Below are 20,306 nucleotides of genomic sequence, written 5' to 3'. Positions count from 1 at the left end.
CAGTTAACAGTATTTGTTAGCTGCCATCATCATCAGTTTCTTCATCAACATTATGATTAACCTTTGTTGCCAGGTCAGATCTGGCCCTCAGGAAATTGGCAGGAAAAGGAAGCATGTGACATCAGACCACAGATGAAATCATAGGTTTGCCTGTTTCTAGCGGTGTAACTTCGGAACAGACTGATTACCGTTCTGAGGATCTGTTTCCTCATCTGTAAAATGGGAATGACGCACAAGCCACGAGAACTGAAGGACTGAGGACACATAAAATGCTTGCCAAAGCGCCTGGCACTCAGTGTGGGCATCATGTGTGCTCGGGACTGGGACCTGCTTCTGGAAATGCAAATGTACCAGAGCCAGTGATCATCTTTTAACACGATATTTAAGAGCTAGAGAAGTACCAGGACAATGGATGACATTCGATAACTTTACCTAAGAATTTTAATTAACCCATTTTATTTTTAAAAAGTATTTTATTTATTTATTTGAGAGAGAGAGAGAGAGAGCACAAGCAGGGGGAGCAGCAGAGGGAGAGAGAGAAGCAGGCTCTCCACTGAGCAGGGAGCCCAATGCAGGGCTTGATCCCAGGACCCTGGGATCATGACCTGAGCAGAAGGCAGATACTTAACCAACTGAGCCACCCAGGCACCCCGATTAACCCATTTTAATAGAAACTGGATATAACAAGAAAAGGGTTGTGGCAATAGGTGGGACATAAATATGAAATGATTTAGCTTAACATGGAGTATATATAATTTATGTTAAAAAAAAAAAGAAGAAGAAGAAGAAAGCCCTGCCAGGGTTCCAGAACCTCAACTATGGGAAGAGAATATTAGCGCAATGGCAAAATATCTAAGTAACTGTAACTTCCTAAGGAAAAATGCAAATCCCTCTAGCAATTGGACCTTATTTTAAATTATCCAAATATTTTCTTATTTATATATTTTTCATGTCTTCTTAAAAAAATGCTTTGAGGTATGATTGACATAAAAAAGCTATAGATATTTTCTATCAAAAGATTTTTTTAGCTTCACTAAGGTATAACTGACAAAACTATAAGATATTTAAAGTGTACATCATGATGATTTGATATGTGTATACACTGTCAAAGGATTCTTCCAATCTAATTGAGTAACCAAAAAAAGCTATAGATATTTAATGTAAACAATTTGATGTATTTGGCTTTCTGTGTCTTCTTTCCAGTTCAATAGAACCTTAAACAACCTCACTCTCTCAAATAAAATGAAAAGTCCAACAATGAGAGGCCGGGACAAAGTACAGACTTACAAATTCATAGTCCTAATCATGGCTTTGACTTCGACATATGCTCTGATTTTAGAAAATCTTTCATTTGATTTACCAAACATTTAGGAGCACTGCTATCACTCTCTTACGAAAGGTTGCCAATGGATCCAAACAGGATAGGTAGAAGGGGTTATTGGAACACAGGCTGATTGAGGAACAAGGAAGTCTGGTTCTCCCACTGTCTAGTGGGGGAACACGCATTGTTCCTCAGTGTTCTCATCTGCAAAATGGGGAAGGTAATGCCTAGGTTGCTTAGCTCTCAGCATTTCCAGGTAGTTTATAGGATACATGTGAAAATGACTTGTAAACCATAAATGAACATAAATAACTTTTTCACTTATAGTAAGTAAGAAGCTCCCAAACATTTACATACACATACGCATACTTGGGGGCTTTTGAAGGTGACTCTGAGAATATACGCTATTGTCAAACATACATTTCTGGAGCCTATATTACATGATCTCTACTTTTAGATTTAGGTACATCTCTGACTGCACACAGAGCTAATAAACTTGATTTAAAACACAAATGGCACACTGGATGAGCATGTGGGCTCTGAAGTCAGCTTTTGGGGTTGAAATGACAGCTTTGACACTCACTGGCTTTGTGATCTTAGACAAGCTATTAGACCTCCCTCGTATATGTGTAAAAAGCTTAGCAAAGTGCCTGCCACATAGCCCTGAGAAACATTAGCTCTTAAAGTAATATCATCTCTTGACATTCCAAAGCAATGTTTTATCATTGCTTACTAATGGAAGAGAAGCATCAGCAACCTCATGTTCAGTAATAGGGGGACTGCTGGGAGGAAAAAAAAGCCTCGAAACATAATTAAATAACATTTGATGTCTCTTAGAGGGGGTTAATGGATGAACCAGCTACTTTTTAGTTGTGATGGTTTGTTACAGATTTTCCAATTTGTCTAAAACAAGGTCCTTATACAAATGCTTTTATTTAGTGTAAGTAACTGTGTGCTTTGGTCAGCAGTGTAACTCTACCTTCATGAAGCACATATAAAGAGTGTTCATTCTCAAGGGCTCCTGTAGGTCCATAATTGAGGCACAGTTTGTAGAAGACTGGCCTGTTGCTTTGTGCTCAACAGTCAGTTCTGTGGGAAGTATCTGGGATGACTTTTCATTGCTCAGGTCCTGCCTCCGTCATGGACAATGGGAAGGAATTGTGGCCACCTCCCCAGGATGCTTCTGGCCACAAGTCTCCTGCTCTTTTGCCTGCAGACATTCCCAATATTATTCAGGCATGTTATTTAGACATTTCATACCTCCTTCGAAAGACCCAAAGCAGAAGTCAGCTAAGATAGCAGCAACAGCATGTTAATTAAAAATATCCCAGTAAATATTTTTAATAGCTCCACCGTGTTTCTCTATTTGTATATGAAACTCATTCCTTTATCATAACTCTTCCAACCAGGAGCCAAGACTTCATTATGTTACTGTCACTCTATTCTCCAAGTGGCTGGTAGATTGCTACTTAAAGTGGTTCACAGAGCAAAATGCTTTGACACAGCTAGTTTGATCCACATATCATAGACTGGGTAGTGTCAATTATTTGAAAGAATTTATATGAGTTAGGGTACGACAGGTTGTCAGCTGTCATAGTTGTAGTTTGGTAAATGAGGAGGCACTTACTCAACATACTGAGGATGCCCATCACATGTATATCTGAAGATCATTTCTCTCTGCATCCTATCGACTTTCTTGGTGTTAAGGACAGGAAGCTGAGGAAGACAATAAGGCGCCACTTGGCTTTTGTGTGGGTGTGTGCAGAACAAATGATCAGACTGATTTCAGCAATGACAACCTGGGCCCCAAAGTTTTTCTTTGATGCCAGGATTTCAAGGGAGTATTCAATGGGGTCAGAATTTCTGAGGCATGGCTTTTAGAGACAAAGATTTGTAGTAGCTAGAAACAGGAAGAGCATTAAAACCTATAGTCAACAATTCCTACTCTATTCTTGCTTTATACCAAGAAATCTACGTAATAAATAGAGGAAAAATAAGGGCACACAGATTTCTTGGGGACCATCCAGTCCTCGTGGCAGAACTATTCAGTGCACATCACTCTGAAGGTCTTACTTCATTGCCCACAACCATGTTTTGGGTTATATTATGATTCGTTATCCTTATTTGTTGAAAGATCAAGACATTATAATGTTAGCTACTTTTTAAAATATTAACTTTTTTTTCATAATTTGCTTTCATATCAGTGAGGACTACTATACATGAATCAAGTATTTCTAAGTAAATGAAATGAGCTGCTTTCAATAAATGCATATGTAAAAGCTGGTAAATTTCTCCTAGCTATTACAACTACAGGTCAGCCCCTGGCCTAACCATTCTAATTGGAAAATGGAAATTTTCGTGGAATCAAGTTCTTGGAGCTGGAAGGGGGGACTTAGATATGATTTAACCTTAGCCATTTTACACATGAGAGAAGTTAGATATTATGTTCATAATAAGACAACTATCGAGAACCAAGAAGCTAGGATAACAAACTAGGTCTCCTCTTCTTTATCCAATGCTTCTTGCAGAAGGGGTGGGTTACTGTTATAACAATAAAACCATCAAAAATTATTTTGTCATCTTGAAGAATTTTAGGCTTCTGGGTTTAATGAATTAGAAAACTTCAGAGAGGCCTATACGGGCTCTAGAAGAAGCATTCAACTAATACAAGCATTTTTCTAAATATTCTATTAGATTTGCTAACTCAATACAGAGCTTAACTAATTTCCCCTTTATTGGAACTGAGTCTAATCAAGTAATGACTGAAGTGTGGTGATGTCAGGAAAGGTCACGAAGAGAGGGTTAGATCTCATTTGCTGCAAGTACATAACTACTCCATAGCGATACTCTAAAATATTGAAGAAATTACTTAAGCAGAGGAAAAATAGGAGAAACAAGCCTTCTTCAAAGTCACCATATTATAAACTGGAGTGACTCATGTCTTATACAGTTGCTACATCTTGAGTTACTATAAAGTGAAAAATATTTTTGAACAGTTCTGGGTCACTACACTAACTCAAGAAATATACATCATAACCTCTGTGAAAGGTGCCCCTAAGAATTGTGCAAGACCCAGCCTGCATTAGTCTCACCCAGAGGCACTGTCCTTGAAGATCCCCTCATAAAATACAGTATACCTAAGCTTCGCCCTCTCCCACTCCCCATGCCTGTATTCCCTCTCTCGCTGTCTCTCTCTCTGTCAAATAAATAAATAAAATCTTTAAAAAAAATAAGTGTATAATGCAATGAGTAATGTATGATATATAATATAGAATACATATGTAAGATATAATCAAGTATTTATTATTTTTCCATCTTTCTCCATTTGGGGGCAAATGGAAAAAATTGCACAAGTTAACTGAACACAGTATACAGTTCCATTATAATCTCTACTCACAAAGGTAGGAGATAAAAGGATGCTGCTAGCCTTCCATACAGCATCAATGGAAATTAAACTGTTAAACAAATTCTCATATTTCTCTTTATAAGCCATCAGGCATAATTATGGAGCAGTGTCAAGACCAAGAAATAAATGAACTTAATACATATTTTGAAGAGAAGGAAACAATGCTGATTATTCTTGATTCCCTTGTACAGACATTTCCCTCTAGCCCCTTTAAGATATGTGGGCGAAGTTAAAATAGTCCTGCAAAGAAGCATGAAAAATAGATTAGGGAAAAGACCACCTCTTCCCCAAGTCTTGAGTGGTCAGTTTGAATTGTGTCAACCCTTCCGAATAGTTCTTGAGAATAGACACCTTCTCTTCACTCTCTGCAAAAGCCTCGCACCACCCCTTCCCCCGAGTCCATCAAGGGGGAAGGTGGTCTGGTTTTACCTGTAAAGCTGCTGTTCATTTCAGGAACGTCATCCTCCTCCTCATTCTCCGCATGGACTATGCCAGCATTTTGCATATCATTGTAGGACTTGGTTCGCTTTGGGGTCGACTGCTTGGAGCCAGATTGAAGGCTTTGCAAGGCATCCGTCGTGATCACTTTCCCACTGACTGGCTGGCTAGGAGGTTTGGGTGTCCCATAATAGTTTCCTAGGTGATGGAGAGACAAATTTGCATGTTTTAGAAAAAATACTTTTTTTTTTTCCCAAGACTTCACATCCGAATCTCTCAGCACATTAAAAAAAATTTTTTTTTAACTAGAAAACCAGAACACACTGTATTTCATTTCTGGAATAGGTTACAAGAGATGTTGTTCCTACCCAGCTAGACATGGTGATTTCAGAAGTCAGGAGGAAAGCTGCATTGTTTAGTTGCGAAGAACCTACTACTAGGGCTAAAAACAAAGCCGGCTGTACTGAATAGCAAAACTTCATCCTCATTACATTTGAAATTCAATTGGTCACCTTTTTATATAATGCTGAATCCAATTCAGAGTTAGCTTCAGAGAAAATAAAAAATTCATTACTGCCAGCACCCTTACATGCCTACAAAGTCAAGGTCACCTTTCCTTAATAAGTGGACTCCATAAGAGGGAACCAGGGCACTATTAAAAAAGGAGGGTGGTGAACACCACGTGGCGCCTCTTTAACTGAATGGCAGGCTTGACTCTCAGGGCCATGTGGGGTGGGAGCAAACCCTTGCCAAGTTTTAACAGAAAACTGTGTCAATGGTGGCACGGTGACCACTCTTTTAAGAAATGTCCATTTTACTTTTAGCCACTTTTCCCAACATTTGACTCAGTACGCTAAGTGATTCTGAGCAGTACCTGGAGGGATTTTTACATTTTATTATTTTATTTTAATAAGTGTGTATATTTTTAATGTGGACTAAAAAAAAATCTAGCTACTAAGTTATGGTAGTAACATAAGGTTTACTTTTAAAATTAAGTGAAAAAGCAATACATTTTTAAAGCGACTTTTAAAAATTTTAAAAAGCAGCTATATATAATAAAAAGTAATTAACTGAATAAATAATAGTAACAACAGTGAATAAAGTTTCCTTTTGAAAACTTAAAAATAAGTTATTTTAAAGAATATATTTCACATAAATAATAGATAACATGTTCAGATATGGACAAAACCATAAAGGTGATTCATGAACAGCCAAAGTTTGAAAAATATAGCTTATAAACAATAATATGCAGTGACTACATGATAAAAAACATCAGCACTAGAATGCCACTAATCTATTCACCATCACACATCTTCTAAAGGAAGGCCAGAAAGATAAATTACAGAGTCCTTCAATAAATCCTAAGCAACGTTTGTAATTCTTTGCTTAGTGAAGTAGAATTTATACATAATATTTATTTATTTATTTTTTTAAAGATTTTATTTATTTATTTGAGAGAGAGAATGAGAGAGAGCACATGAGAGGGGGGAGGGTCAGAGGGAGAAGCAGACTCCCCGCCGAGCAGGGACTCGGGACTCGATCCAGGGACTCCAGGATCATGACCTGAGCCGAAGGCAGTCGCTTAACCAACTGAGCCACCCAGGCGCCCTAGAATTTATACATAATAACAAATCCTGTACACACTGTTTTTTCCCAAGGACTCACCCCACTGTCTAACTTCAGTACATAATTACACAAAATACACCCTGTATTACACAAGCACAAAAGCAAAAGGAGACAGTAACACGTTGCTCTGCATGAGACACATTATTATTTTATAATTAAGATTTTTTTATTAATATTATTTCTTTAAAATACTTTTTGAACCACCACACTTATGAATATACACACCCACTTTCTTTGACAGTGGCATGATAGTGTGTGTCAGCAGGGAAACTGACAACACAAGTTAAAACCTGCAGCAGACTAATGGGTACCATGTTTGATTTGAAGGACACCCAAACAAAACCTACAAAAACACATTTTGGAAGCTTGTACTCAACTCAATCATCATAGTTCTTTCACAGAAGATGATGGTAATCAATTTCTTCAAAAAACTTGTCAGGTTTCTAACTTAAAAGGTACAGGTGCTGACTATTACCAACTTGAAGAAAGGCATCCCATGTATGTTCTTGGAGGTTAACATGTGTTGCAAGGAAGAATTCGCACACGTATGATCCAAGACTCTTCTTGCATTTCTACCGAGGTTTCATCTAGGACATCCCATGTCTTTGTTGAAGTTGAGAGGAGGCCACAGCGTTGACTTGTTCATGAACTGAAGACCATTATTGAGGTTTAGGTAAGTAAAACAGCTAACTATTTAAAAAATCATCTTCACAGGGAAAAAAAAAAAACAGAGACAAACTCTAATGAATTTATTTATTTTTTTTTTTTTCTTAAAGATTTTATTTATTTATTTGACAGAGAGAGACACAGCGAGAGAGGGAACACAAGCAGGGGGAGGGGGAGAGGGAGAAGCAGGCTCCCCGCCAAGCAGGGAGCCCGATGCGGGGCTCGATCCCAGGACCCTGGGATCATGACCTGAGCCGAAGGCAGACGCTTAACGACTGAGCCACCCAGGCGCCCCCAAACTCTAATGAATTTAATTCTAAACTCCTTCTGATCACAAATCCACCAAAGAATCTCATGTGTATTTTTGAGTTGGAAGTTAAACAAAGACCAATGTCTACGTAAGACTCCTCCACTGAAATATGGGACCAAAGGATGGGTCCCTTTGTTCATAATTTTATAATTATACAAGCATTATCATTCAATTTCAGTGCCATTAAACCAAAGCAATATTCAGGAAACTGCTGTCACTTGAAAATCAATTAAAACCTAGATATCCTCAGTTTATAACAAATATAAATGTTTGGAAAAGAAAAGTTCTACTTAAATTTGACAAATATGTATGGATTTTCCTCAGTTTTCAAGTTCGGAATCTTTCTTAAGTTAATAAATGATTAGCAGATTTCTCAACGCAACTATAAACTCCCCCAAACAATCCACTTATTCATAGTTGTTTACCGTTTCTGAAAATTAGTTTAAGATTGACTGGAGACAAAAAAAGTACATGTTATTAGGCTGAACCATACTCAATGGCTATTGTAGAAGACAAACTGCTGTGTATCAGCAATCTCATTCCGGTTAACCTAACATATAGGCATGAACAGTACCCAGCACACCAAAGTGGTAAAGAGACAGTTTGGGCTTCAAATCCTAACTGGCTCTGGGATCCTAGGCATCTAACCATTAAACAAACAAACAAACAAACAAAAAAACCCTCTTTGTCCTCTTCTGTAAAACTGGGATTCTAAGAATACCTCATTTCTTTTTTTTTTTTTTAATATTCAGCATTTTTATTTATTTTATGTTAGTCACCATACAGTACTTCGTTTTTGATGTAGTGTTCCACGCTTCATTGTTTGTGTATAACATCCAGCACTCATTGCAATACTTGCCCTCCTTAATACCCATCACTGGGCTAAGCCATCCCTCCACCCCTTCCCTCTGAAACCTTCAGTTTGTTTCCCAGAGTCCATAGTCCCTCATGGTTCATCTCCCCCTCTGATTTCCCCCCTTCATTTTTCCCTTTCTTCTCCTGAATGCCTCATTTCTATCTAGAGCACCTGTTTTGAGGATAAAACGAGATGGTCCATTGAAAGCCTTTCACCCATACTAAAATGTGCCACTAACACTGAGCCTTGATAAATGCTACTTATGCTGACAGTTTCTGTTTCTAATCTTTCAAATGAGCTCATTCCACCATGTTGGAAGGATTGAGACAATGTGTCTGAGGTACTAGCCACAAGATAACTGAATACTCTTCCTTTACTCTTGTAAAGGAACAAGCAACAGAGCCTGCCAATGACCAAAGAACCTTGGGCAAGGTTTTTACCCTCGGTCTAATACTTCCTCTGTGAGACAGAAATGACAGCCCAAGTGACACTAGTGACTGCACAGGATTATTGTGAAGATCAAATTACGTAACTTTCTGGAAGGTACCCTGTAAATTATAAGGGGTTATAAATGGGAAATGGTGTAATTATTCAAATCCCTCCAGCATTTCTTATTTCCCATATTGCCTGCAAATGCTACAGAAAAGCTTATTTCTAGTAGTTCACAAACTACAGAGGGTTCACCTTTCCTTCACAGATCTGTTTTTTTCCCCTCTGTATTCTAAAAAATCATTTGAATTACTAACATAGAAAAATGGAATGTTTCAGATTAAAATCTGGATATACTGAGAATTGCTGCATGATAAACTGTAAGTGCTGGTCGCTTGGATTCTGTCTCTTCCAGGCAATGTTGATGACAAGTGTGTGACCACAGCCAGTTCACCTGAAACACACTCGTTGAATTAAGGATGTCTGCATAGAAGCTGTTCTCCTACCCTTGGTGCGTCCATGTCCTTACCAGGCCAACACCTTGGCCCCAGTCAAGAAGAGCCCCCCTAAGGCTGCTGCAATGTGAAAGCATGGACATACAAAGGGACTTGGGCACAGGAAGGAAGGAAGAAAACCTAAACCTTCCAAACAGCCTCAGTAACTCACAGATTGGTCTTAGGGATGGGATTCTGGATGAATGTGGTTTGGGTGCCCTGACTTGTGTGGATGGGGTTATGCTGAAATCCCATGTTGTCTTCACCACAGGATGGGCAAGATGGGTGGTGCACTTGCCATGGGCCAGTCACCACGGGTTCCACTGCCTCAACCTGCCCTCTTCGCTTTCCAAATCTAGCTGGCCGGCCCCTGGGCATGTCCCTTACAACTCCCCCACTGCTGGCAAACTCTCTGCCTTATTAAGTCTCCACGCTGGTCAGCATTGGGCCATGCCTAGCCACGGCAGAGTGCAAACTTACAGAGGGTATGTGCAAGAGCCTGCCTGTGAGGAATACATGGATCACTTAATGGTATTAAATAAAAATAATATGAAGAATTATAAGTGTTTAAAAAACTAATTTGGGTTATCACCTGGCAGGCTTCACAGTTTCTAGGAGACACGAGCCCGGCTGTCCTATGGACTCCACGTTAGCCAACACACACTTCCCGAGGTGGCCAGGTTCCCTCCCAAGTGGGAATGTGTGTGTGTCTTGCTGCTATTTTCAAAACTGGCTCTACCATAAAACTTAACAGGGATGGTGGCTGGGGAGGGAGGAGAGGGCAAGGGGAAGACAGAAGAAGAAGCCGCTGCTAGCCTTAATTAACAGGCACAATCTTTGGCCATGACCAAACCTAAGAAAATATTTTCTGACATGCGTTTAAAAATTAATGGGGACTGCAAATCAATTTTTAGAGCCTGATAAAATATTTAAGGAGGACCGTAACCCTGAGTTTTAAGCCAGAATGAATCAAATCTATATGGCCTTTCACTTTGTACAAGTTTAGTATTCATTCACTTCCCTACAGAGAACCCCCCCCCCTTTTTTTTTGGCCAGGCAGTATGCTAGACACCAGAAATAAGATGTAAAAAGGGGACTAAAACATGATCTTCACAAAATGCTCTGTGTGGTATACATCCTTTTTCTTAAATTTCATGCAAACCATAAAGTTCTATTGCATGGAGATTCTGGTTGAGTGGGTCAGGGAAGGGCCCGAGATTCTGAATTTCTAGGAAGGACTCAAGGGGCACTGGACCATACTCTGCAGAGATAGCAGAGGGAACCAGGTCAGAGAAAACCATTCATCTTTAGTAGATGAGGAACACAGAGGCCAAGAGTAGCAGAAATGCCAGACTTAAGAGTCATTGGCTGATCCAGGGTAAGTAGCACTCAGGTTCTTTGGCCCCCAGTGTGTAATTCTGTGTGGGAGGTGGGTGGGGGCAGGGGCACTTGTCTGTCCTCTTCCTACAGAACATGCTTTTGAAAATAAGCAGAACAGGATGGTAGTGACTATCAATGGAAATATATAGTATACGCCTTCAATGGGGCAATATCACCCCCAAAGGAGCAAAAATAGGTTTGATTCTTTGGGGGTGTGGTAGGATAAAAAAGTCTTACTCTTTTTATGTGTAAAACTCAGATGTACATAGAGTACATAAGGCCACAGACATCCAGCATATCTGTTTTTGCCTAACCTCAGGGTCATGCCATTACCACCCACTCGTCCTCAGAGACTGTATCCCTGACACCACTCCCCACCCCCCAACTAGATCAAAGCTGTCCTTAAGTGTCCTCTCAGGGAACCATGTACCTCTCCTTCCCAATGCCCTCTGTTGTAATTATCATATGGTTGAATTCACCAGTATCTGTCTTTACCTCTAGACCACAAGCGCCACGAGAGCAGGGACCACATCTGCTCTTATACACCACTTCATCTCCAGGCCCTCCAGATGTAGGACCGGCACATCCTGTCATTAGGAATTGTTTGAGAATGAGTCAATACACAAGTAGAGACAGCACACAGGAATGCCAGGCTGGGATGCTCCTCTACACCTCTATTGTGGATCTGGTTTTTAATAGCATGACTCACGGCAGCCTCTTTCCAGTCCATCAATCACATCTCAATGACCTCAGATCCGCACTATTTCACTTTCCACTTGCTTGCTCAGCACATGAAGGTATCATTCGTAAAAACGCCCATCACTTTCTTTTTACTCTTCCCTGTCTTACCTGCTCCACCCTACGGAACCATGATTTGCATGCAAAGAATGACAATAAGCCACTGATCTATAATGAGATGTTTGTTCTTGCCACTGCCATTTGGCTCTGAATATAAGACCGAAGAGGGTAATGTAATTTAATAGTTTTGTGACCCTGAGCAAGATAAGGGACTTCTCTCTCTGCAGCCTCAGTTCTCATGGTATAAAGATAAGAACAGTACTCATCTAGCAGGTTTTTTTGTGTGTAGATGAAATTAGATACTGTGTACAAAGTACTCACCATTGTGCTTGGAACAATGTCAGCATGTAATGAACCCTAGCAGTCTTAAGTGGCACCTACCACTGGAGGCCAATATAAGCTCTAAAATATAGAAGAGGGTATTGGTATCAAAATGCATACTTAAAGAACAACATTGACCAAAATTTACCTTTATTGTGCACCTACCATGTCACTACCCATATGTTCACTTACACTAATCTTTATTAATAATCCTATGGAAAAAAAGACATCAGTATTACCATTTTCAGACGAAGACGAGATTCACACAATGTGTAAATGATGACTGGCATTTACACACACATTTGTCTGTTCCCAACATCTATGTTGTCAACTCCAGGAATCTCTGAGGATCTCTAAGTAGGGAATGAAGCAAAACTACCGTGGCACCAGCCTCTTCATCTTCATATGCAGAGGAACGGCCAATTGCAGTACAGATTCCCTTTGGTTACTTTCATTATCAACAGAGAACATTCCATGGTGGAGTTTGCCAACAGAGCTTATCACAACAGACGGCTTCCAAGGCCTGCCAAAGAACAGGACTCCAGACGTCTCGTTTTCCTCAATGACAAACAAGAACTCTCTTCACCCCTGCTTTATCTCTGTGTCCCCAAAAAGTATACCCTTGGCAGGTGCTTTCTTGTAGACCTTCTAGGAAGCAAAACAATGACATTATTGAATGCCGACATCCCTCTCTCTCTCATTGACATGCAGAAATATGCAACCCATAACTCGATTTTGAAATGTCACACTGGCACCGTACTTCCATGCTGGGGGAAAATCTTTGCAATGCTTAAAGTGTATAATCAGCCTCTTCTACCCAGAGGCATTTGTAAAACAGGCATGTTTGGAACCACCCCCACTGAACAGTTCATCCCTTGTAAACTCTCTCTTAGAGAAGTCCCAAGGGCTGACTGAAGCAGCAACCTGTCTCGCTGAGTGAAAATGTCAACAAGAAAAAAAAAAAGAAAGAAAGAAAATCAAGGCAGAGAAAGATGGTGCAGTTGATTTATTTTAAGCACCGTATCAAATAAATTTGTTCATTGCCACAATTAGGAAGTTGAGCCAAGGAGGAAAGACATTTATTTCTGTTTTCTTGGCCTTGATGTCAAATCTATCTAATGACAGAATGAGGAGTTGGTTCAAATTGCGAAGCAGAGATCAATTATGAGCTCCACTAATAACTTCTATGCTTTGTGAGGGACAATAGTTAGATTCCTTATATAGACAGATAGGGCCTCTACTCTGTTGGAGTATATGCAACTCTCGGCATTATAGCTGGTGGCACATGGAAAGTTTCATCATGCAGCCCCTAGCCCCGCCACCAAACCCAACCTTTTCCAAAGTTTTTTTATCTCAGCAAACGGTACAAGCATCTACCCAGTTATGTAAGACAGAAACTATGAGTCATCCTAGGAGGACTACCATCACTTGCATCTTCTACCTCCTTCTTACGATAACTGACATATTACCAAGTCCAGCTTTTTAATCATATAAGTATCTCAAGATTCAGTCAACTTATCACTAACACCACCACCACAGTCCAAAGCTAACTCCATCTAGGGTTGCTAGATAAAATGTAAAACTAGATGTTCTATTTTTTTATTTGTTAAATCTAGCAATCTAACTCCAGCTCAACTACTACAGCTCACTCCAATTATTACTTCTACAGGAAAAGCTTTTCCCAACTCCACAAAGATCAGATCTCCCCAACCTATAGTCTCCTCTACAGACCCCAGCACACTCACAACTGTACACTTATTTCTGTGATTATTTGAATGCTGCGCCTTGTGCACTATATGATCGAGGAGGGCAATGATCATACGTGGTTTTGCTAAGCATTTTATTTTTGATGAATAAACAACTGAAGAAACAAACTAGTCATACAGTCTACAAAAGAGGTATCCATTTCCAGGGAGCAGAATGGGAAATACTGGCATATCAGTCCAGCCTGTGACATGACTTGGGTGACGGGCTTTTGGCCAGGCTTTGTCCCAATTCTTTTTAGTGTCTTAGACCAGTCTCTCCCTGGATCTCAGTTCTGTATCATTTCCAGCTTTAAAATACCACAACCCTGCAACTCTTAAACCCCAAACATATTTTGACAGTTACCCAGCCCTGAGGTTTTTTGTTTTTTGTTTTTTTCCCGGCCCTGAGGTTTTATTGCTTCATTCTACTTGTCTGCCATTTCACACGTCACTGAATGTATCCACAAAAGAAGATCACCCCTGCTCTGCAGTAACATGCTCTTTGGGAGGATTCGAAATTATCCTTTTTAAAGGAGCTTAACTCTTAAACATGTGCTTAGCTCTCTGAAGTCAGCTGAGTGAGAAGGGAGGGCTCTTCTCGAGTAGGTGCTCACCCTTCCCTGCAGAAGCTTTCATTCTAGAGCTGCGCTGTAAAACATGGCAGCCACCAGATACCTGTGACTATTTAAAGTTAAATTAGTTTAAATTAAACTAAATTTAAGTCAGTTTCTCAGTCACAATAACCACATGCGGCTAGTGACCGCCATGTTGGGCAGCTCAGAGTACTGAACATTTCCATCACTGAAGGAAGTTCTATTGCATTGCACTGGTTCTAAAGGAAACAGGGCATGGCTCTTTGTCCCTCCTTCTCTAGAACCAATGTTCTGACCTTCTCTCGGTTCATCCCACTTGCTCTCTTTGGATTCAGACCTCGGGGCTGGTGCTGACTTCCAAACTCAAGCACTGTCCCTGAGTCTCTCACTTGAAACCATGAGGTCCTCTGACTGTCACTTCCACAAGGGGTCTCCTCTGATGGGAGATGAGATGTAGTGCCCTTGAGGTATGCTTCTGGAGCACCCTATTTCCCTTCTCAGAACACACATCACTTCTCTTGAAACTGTTTAATTTGCTTCACAACACTGAGGGGCTGCAGAGGACAGACTATGGGGCCAGGCAGCCCGGGGTTTGGATCCCAACTCTATTCCTGGCTCACCATGTGAACTTAGAAAAGATAACTGGCCTCTCTGGGCCTCATGCTCTTCTTCTGTAAAATGGGGAATCAACTGTACCTACCTCATAGGATTGGTGGGTAGTTAAGTGAGCAGCTGCCTATAACATACTTTGAAGAGCATCCAGCACATAGTGCATGCTGGACAAGTGCTGGCAAAAATGAATAACTAAAAAGCGTAAACATCTTCAAATGCAGAGCTGCTTTGGTTTTCTGTCCTGTACATCACGCCTCATGCTACGGAACAACATCTGATGCAAAGCGAATGCTCAATAAATACCTGCTGAATTGAACTGTGTATGTGTAGATGGGCTTGCTGGAACACTGCACCGCTGGAAACTTATGGTATAGCCATATTCAGAACAGTGTTAGCAAGATATCTGTGCAGGGATGCTCACTGCTGCCATGTTTACAAAGCACCAAAAATGGGGATGGGGGGCGGGTAACATCCTAAATGTCCACCTGCAGAGGACTGGTCAGCATACACTGGGATACTTCACAGCATTTTAAAAGAGCAAGATAGAACTGCATGGAGTAATATGGAAAGATTTCTAAGACACGTGAAGTTGGAAGGGGAAGAATAGAGGGAAATGAACGAGAGTCCATAGGCGCATGCCCTGTGTGTGTACATTTTCTGAATCTCTGCACTAGATCCTTTCACTGTGGCTCCCTATGCGGAGGAAGGGAAGCAACTTGGACTTAAACATGTTTACATTCTTCACTATAGTAAGGATTCCATCATGTACATTTATTACTTTTACTCAGAATGATCAAAGTGGCTTGCATTAAAGAGTGTGCTGTGGGGGCGCCTGGCTGGCTCACTCGGAGCACGCGACTCTTCATCTCAGGGTCATGAGTAGGAGCCCCACGGTGGCTGTAGAGATTACTAAAAAAAATTAATAAGCTTAAAAAAAAAAGAGTGTTTTGTGTCCTTATGCTAAATTTTTCCTCTCTGGAACCAGGACAGGCCAAGAGACAAAAATGTGAGCAGGAAAAAAGACGGTGAGTACCTGGGAAGTAAATAAAGATGTTTTACTGGCAAATGCACTGGTTTACTGACTAGTAGAAGGGGGAGGGAATCCACCAGGGTGGCAATTTCAGATCAGTCGTGTGTGTAAATGTAAGAGCTAACGCTGATTGAGAGCTTACATGTGTCAGACACTGTGCTCAGCCCTTTCCAATTATTGTCTCATTTAATCCTACCTATGAGGAAGCACTATTATTATCCTCATTTTACCAAAGGGAAAATGGAGACACGGAGCATTAAGCAACTTGCCGGAGGGCACACAGCTCCACAGCAGAGGGGCTGAGATTCCATCTCAAGCAGGGCGGTAGCCCGGCCTGCATGCTTGTTAGTGTCCAATAGACAGCTGTGGTCGGGGCCCGTCCAAGGGAGGCAAGGACAGAGGAAGTTCTCTAAAGATCTATCCAGCCCTATTCCTGTGACAGTATCTGGCATTTAATAAAAATTCCATTTTGCTTCCAGCTTCTAAGAGTCGACATAATACACTTCAGTGCGTTCCAAAAAAGTATGAACTGTCTCCTATGGTAGGGAAATTATACAGCTAAAAGGTCAAAGGCTGACAAACACTGAACAATCAAATGGCTGAAAAACGGAATGGATTAATGCTGGCCATGAGAAAATTTCAACTCCAAAACAACGGAGCAACATTCACAGAAGGAGTTTTATATGAGACGATCAGGCACTCTCTGAAAAACGTTTCCCTGTTGCTACCCACCACGAAGTTAGGTGAAAGTACGGATGAGTTATTTCTACGACTTTTTAATTACATCCAGGATATTCTTCTTGGGTTTTTTGGGCAAGAGTGTGAGGCTCTGAAAGTCAAACTGAGCTGGGTTTGGTTCTGGGCTCCAGCATTCCAGCACCAGCCATACAACCTTGAACATGTTCCTAAATGCTTCTTGGTCTCAGCAAACCCTTCTGAAAATTCCGTGATCATAGTTACCTCTGCCAAAGCGATACCATTAAATGGGAAACAAAGTGACTCCACCTATATGTCATTTGTAATATAAACAATTGGAGAAAATGAGTTTATCTTCCTTGTTTCCCAGACAAGTTGTTGTCTATACCACATGCTTTGTTCTTCCAATCCAACACATGCCGTTTTGCATTGCACAACCACTCCCACCCTCAACCTTTCCAAAAATGCAAACGGAAGTTTGTTGTTGTTGTTGTTGTTGTTTTTTTACATTAGGGGATTCAAGCTCCCCAGATGGGCATAACAATGGATTTCATATAAGGATAATTCACTTTCTGAAAATGAAAGATGATTCACATTTGCCCTATTCTGGGCCACTTGAGTTTTTAACTAGATTCACATTTGCAAGACAACCTTGAAGAAGCTCCTGGTACATCCACTTAGCCTCCTTCCCTCACCTCACTCCTAGGCTTTAGTGAATTATCCTTGCTTTCTCAGACCCCCTCCCACTTCCCCAACCACCAGTCATATCACAACACTTCAAGGAAACTGAGACAATTGATAATTAGCAATGTACTCAAGGGAAATACTCTTGAATTCACAATCAGAAATTTGATTTACATCTGAACACAACCCAGTGTATATTCACAATTTGGAAATGAGCTGTAGGTACAAAGATAATGCTCTTCCCCTGCCCCGTCTCCAAAGAATATCAAACCATGATCAGCATACCTAAGATCCATGACCGTTACTTAACCGTTAGCCACTGCCCGGAACAGGGTTATTATCATATCAAAGCTATAATATCCCTAATAAAATAAGAGTCCACATCGTACGTACGTTTTGTTTTTAAGTCTACTCTTGCAATGCCCCTGTGATCACCAAATAAATCCAAATTTTAAAAGACTGTAAAGACATACACATAATAATTTGACCAAGTTAATAATCTGACCTAGTTAATAGTATCAGATTATGCTCTTCTGTCTCAAATTATAATCCTCAAAAGAGCAATCTAGCTACAATATTGTTTTCAGAAAATGTACTTTGAATTTTTTCCCTACATTTGGCTTTGACCTTGCTATCCCATCTGTGGGATCTTGTCCTATAGACATATTTTCGCTTGTGTGAAATGATTTATGCCCATGTTATTCAATGCTGTAGTGTTTTGAGATTTTAAAAATATTTATCCAAAGGGAAATAGTTAAATAAATCATGGCTATGCTGATACAAAGAGATTACACAGCCATTTAAAAAACAAAACAATAAGTGCTCTATTACTAAACCTGCAAAGAACTATAAGACATACCGTTAAAAGACCAAGGTACCGAACAGCATGTATTGTATACTACCTTTTGTATAAAATAGGTAAGAAATAAGAACACATGCAGAGAACACATATGTTTATATACACACGTGGCACATGCATCCTTGTATTTACATAAAGAAATTTCAGAAGGGTAATCAAACTCTAATGGCACGGGATGTAATATGGAGAGAAAGGAGAATTTGAAATTAGGCAGATAAAGATAGGTATATGAAAGAGATTACTTATTTAATACTTTTGAGATATTTTGCTTCATGAGCCATATACATGTATTATCTACTCCAAAAATACATTAAAAATCAATTAGTGGTAAAAAAAAAAAATGACATTCTATTCCTTCAAGATTAAAACAACACCTGTAAAGTCACATTTTGTGATTGACCATGATTCTTTCCCCTCTTCTTTCTAATACCATGCAAGCCCATATTAAACAACGACAACAACAATACACACACACACACAGAGTCTTCAATTAATAAAGGAGAAACCTCTTGGAGAAAAAAAAAAAGCCCGCAACTATTTTTAAAGAGCTCCACAAAGTCTTACCCTATATATTTTATCAATCATATTAAGGTGAATCTCCTATAGTTGATTAGACTTCACTAGTTCACAAAACACTCTTGCCTGGATGGCTCCCGATCCTCTGATGTGCCCAGGAGAGAGGCAGGCTCACCACCCTCACACAGGTAACGCTCACCTTCATAGGTGCCGACTTCCAGAAGGGTCCCGCTCTGCTCGAGGTCCAAGAACTCCTTCACAGTCAGAAAGTTATAGTCCACGCCAGGCACTTCTCCTTCTCTGGGAGATCGGGTTGTGCCTGCAGCCGACAAGACAAATACACAAGACACCATCAGTCAATGAAAACAGGAAGCTCCCCATTCGGTTGTAATTAGAATAACCTGTTTCGTAGGCTGGAGTGCCTAAGCATGCCGACCCATCTGCCCAGACAGGGACCTAGGAAAGACAACTTCTATCTCTTTTTTTTTTCTTTTTTTTTTTAAAGTCTTTTTTTTTTTTTTTTAAGATTTTATTTATTTGACAGAGAGAGCACAAGCAGAGGGAGAGAGAGAGAGGCAGGCTCCCTGCTGACAACTTCTTTCTAACAGCACAGCATCCTCACTTCCACCCGCTCGTGCTTGGGACCTTCGAATGGGAGAAAGAGCAAACTGAGCACAGCTGGGTAGCCTGGGATGAGTTTTTATCACTTCTTAAAATGCACTGAATGAAAAAGGCAAACTGGATTTTAGACGGACAACATGCACAATCAGCAGCTTCTAGGACTCCAGTAGATACTCAAAAGTTATCCACCTTAAGCTCACAGCCTAAGGGGTTTATATTTTTAACACCGGCCTCAAGATTCCTGTGTTCCGAAGTATATCCGGCAAGTTCCAATGTAATAAGTCCTTTGAACAAAATGACATCCACTGCATAAACACATCGCTAGAGAAATGCAATTGCCCAAGATCGGTGGTTGGATATCTCCCAGGGATTAAAATGCTGCTGCTGTCCATGTAATTAATATGTTCGATGAAAAGAGGCCACCCGTAAGTTCTGATGGGAGAGAAGGGGCACTGAATTTGCTAGAAAATTCTCCCCTTGAATATGGTCATTCTGTCCATGACTAATAAATACAACAATTCTTCTTATGAACAATAGAGGGTCTCTAGAGGATTCGAGTCACCCAGCTCAGGTGCGAGGCTCTAGACCTATCATTTTAGCCTCATCTCAACCAAAACTGTAGAAGCAATGTGGAAGGAATGTGATTTACACACAAACCGAGAAAAGAAGACAAACCAAGAAGCAATTATGTAGTGTGTACTAGGAACCTCTGTCAAATACTAGAAAAGACCAAAAAAAGAGCAAAGTACCGGATTTCTGCTTTTACATTCAAGTTAGGTGATATGATCAACTAAACTCATTTTGCAAGGCACCGTTTACCTGCGGTATTCTAAAGTTGATATTTTCCTGTATAATAAGCAGGCATTTTTCTGTATTCCTAGGAACTTAATAAGCAAGGATTTCCC

The 20,306-nt window shown here is 40.3% G+C and overlaps 1 protein-coding gene across 13 annotated transcripts in view; it reads right to left on the bottom strand.

Moving 5' to 3' along the window:
* Positions 1-20,306, bottom strand: part of MAGI1 (membrane associated guanylate kinase, WW and PDZ domain containing 1) — a 604,684-nt gene that overhangs the window by 106,765 nt on the left and 477,613 nt on the right. For all 13 annotated transcript variants that reach the window (XM_078076268.1, XM_078076261.1, XM_078076272.1 and 10 more), the window contains exons 3-4: positions 18,980-19,099; positions 5,157-5,363 (exon numbers count right to left, since the gene is read on the bottom strand). In XM_078076268.1, coding sequence (XP_077932394.1) covers positions 5,157-5,363; positions 18,980-19,099 — 327 coding nt within the window. The remainder of the gene's footprint in view (positions 1-5,156; positions 5,364-18,979; positions 19,100-20,306) is intronic.

This window comes from Halichoerus grypus, chromosome 1, assembly GCF_964656455.1.
Source record: "Halichoerus grypus chromosome 1, mHalGry1.hap1.1, whole genome shotgun sequence".
NCBI classification, from domain to species: domain Eukaryota; kingdom Metazoa; phylum Chordata; class Mammalia; order Carnivora; family Phocidae; genus Halichoerus; species Halichoerus grypus.
The sequence above is the reverse complement of the archived record's forward strand: the minus strand, read 5'-3'. Positions and strand labels throughout refer to the sequence as shown.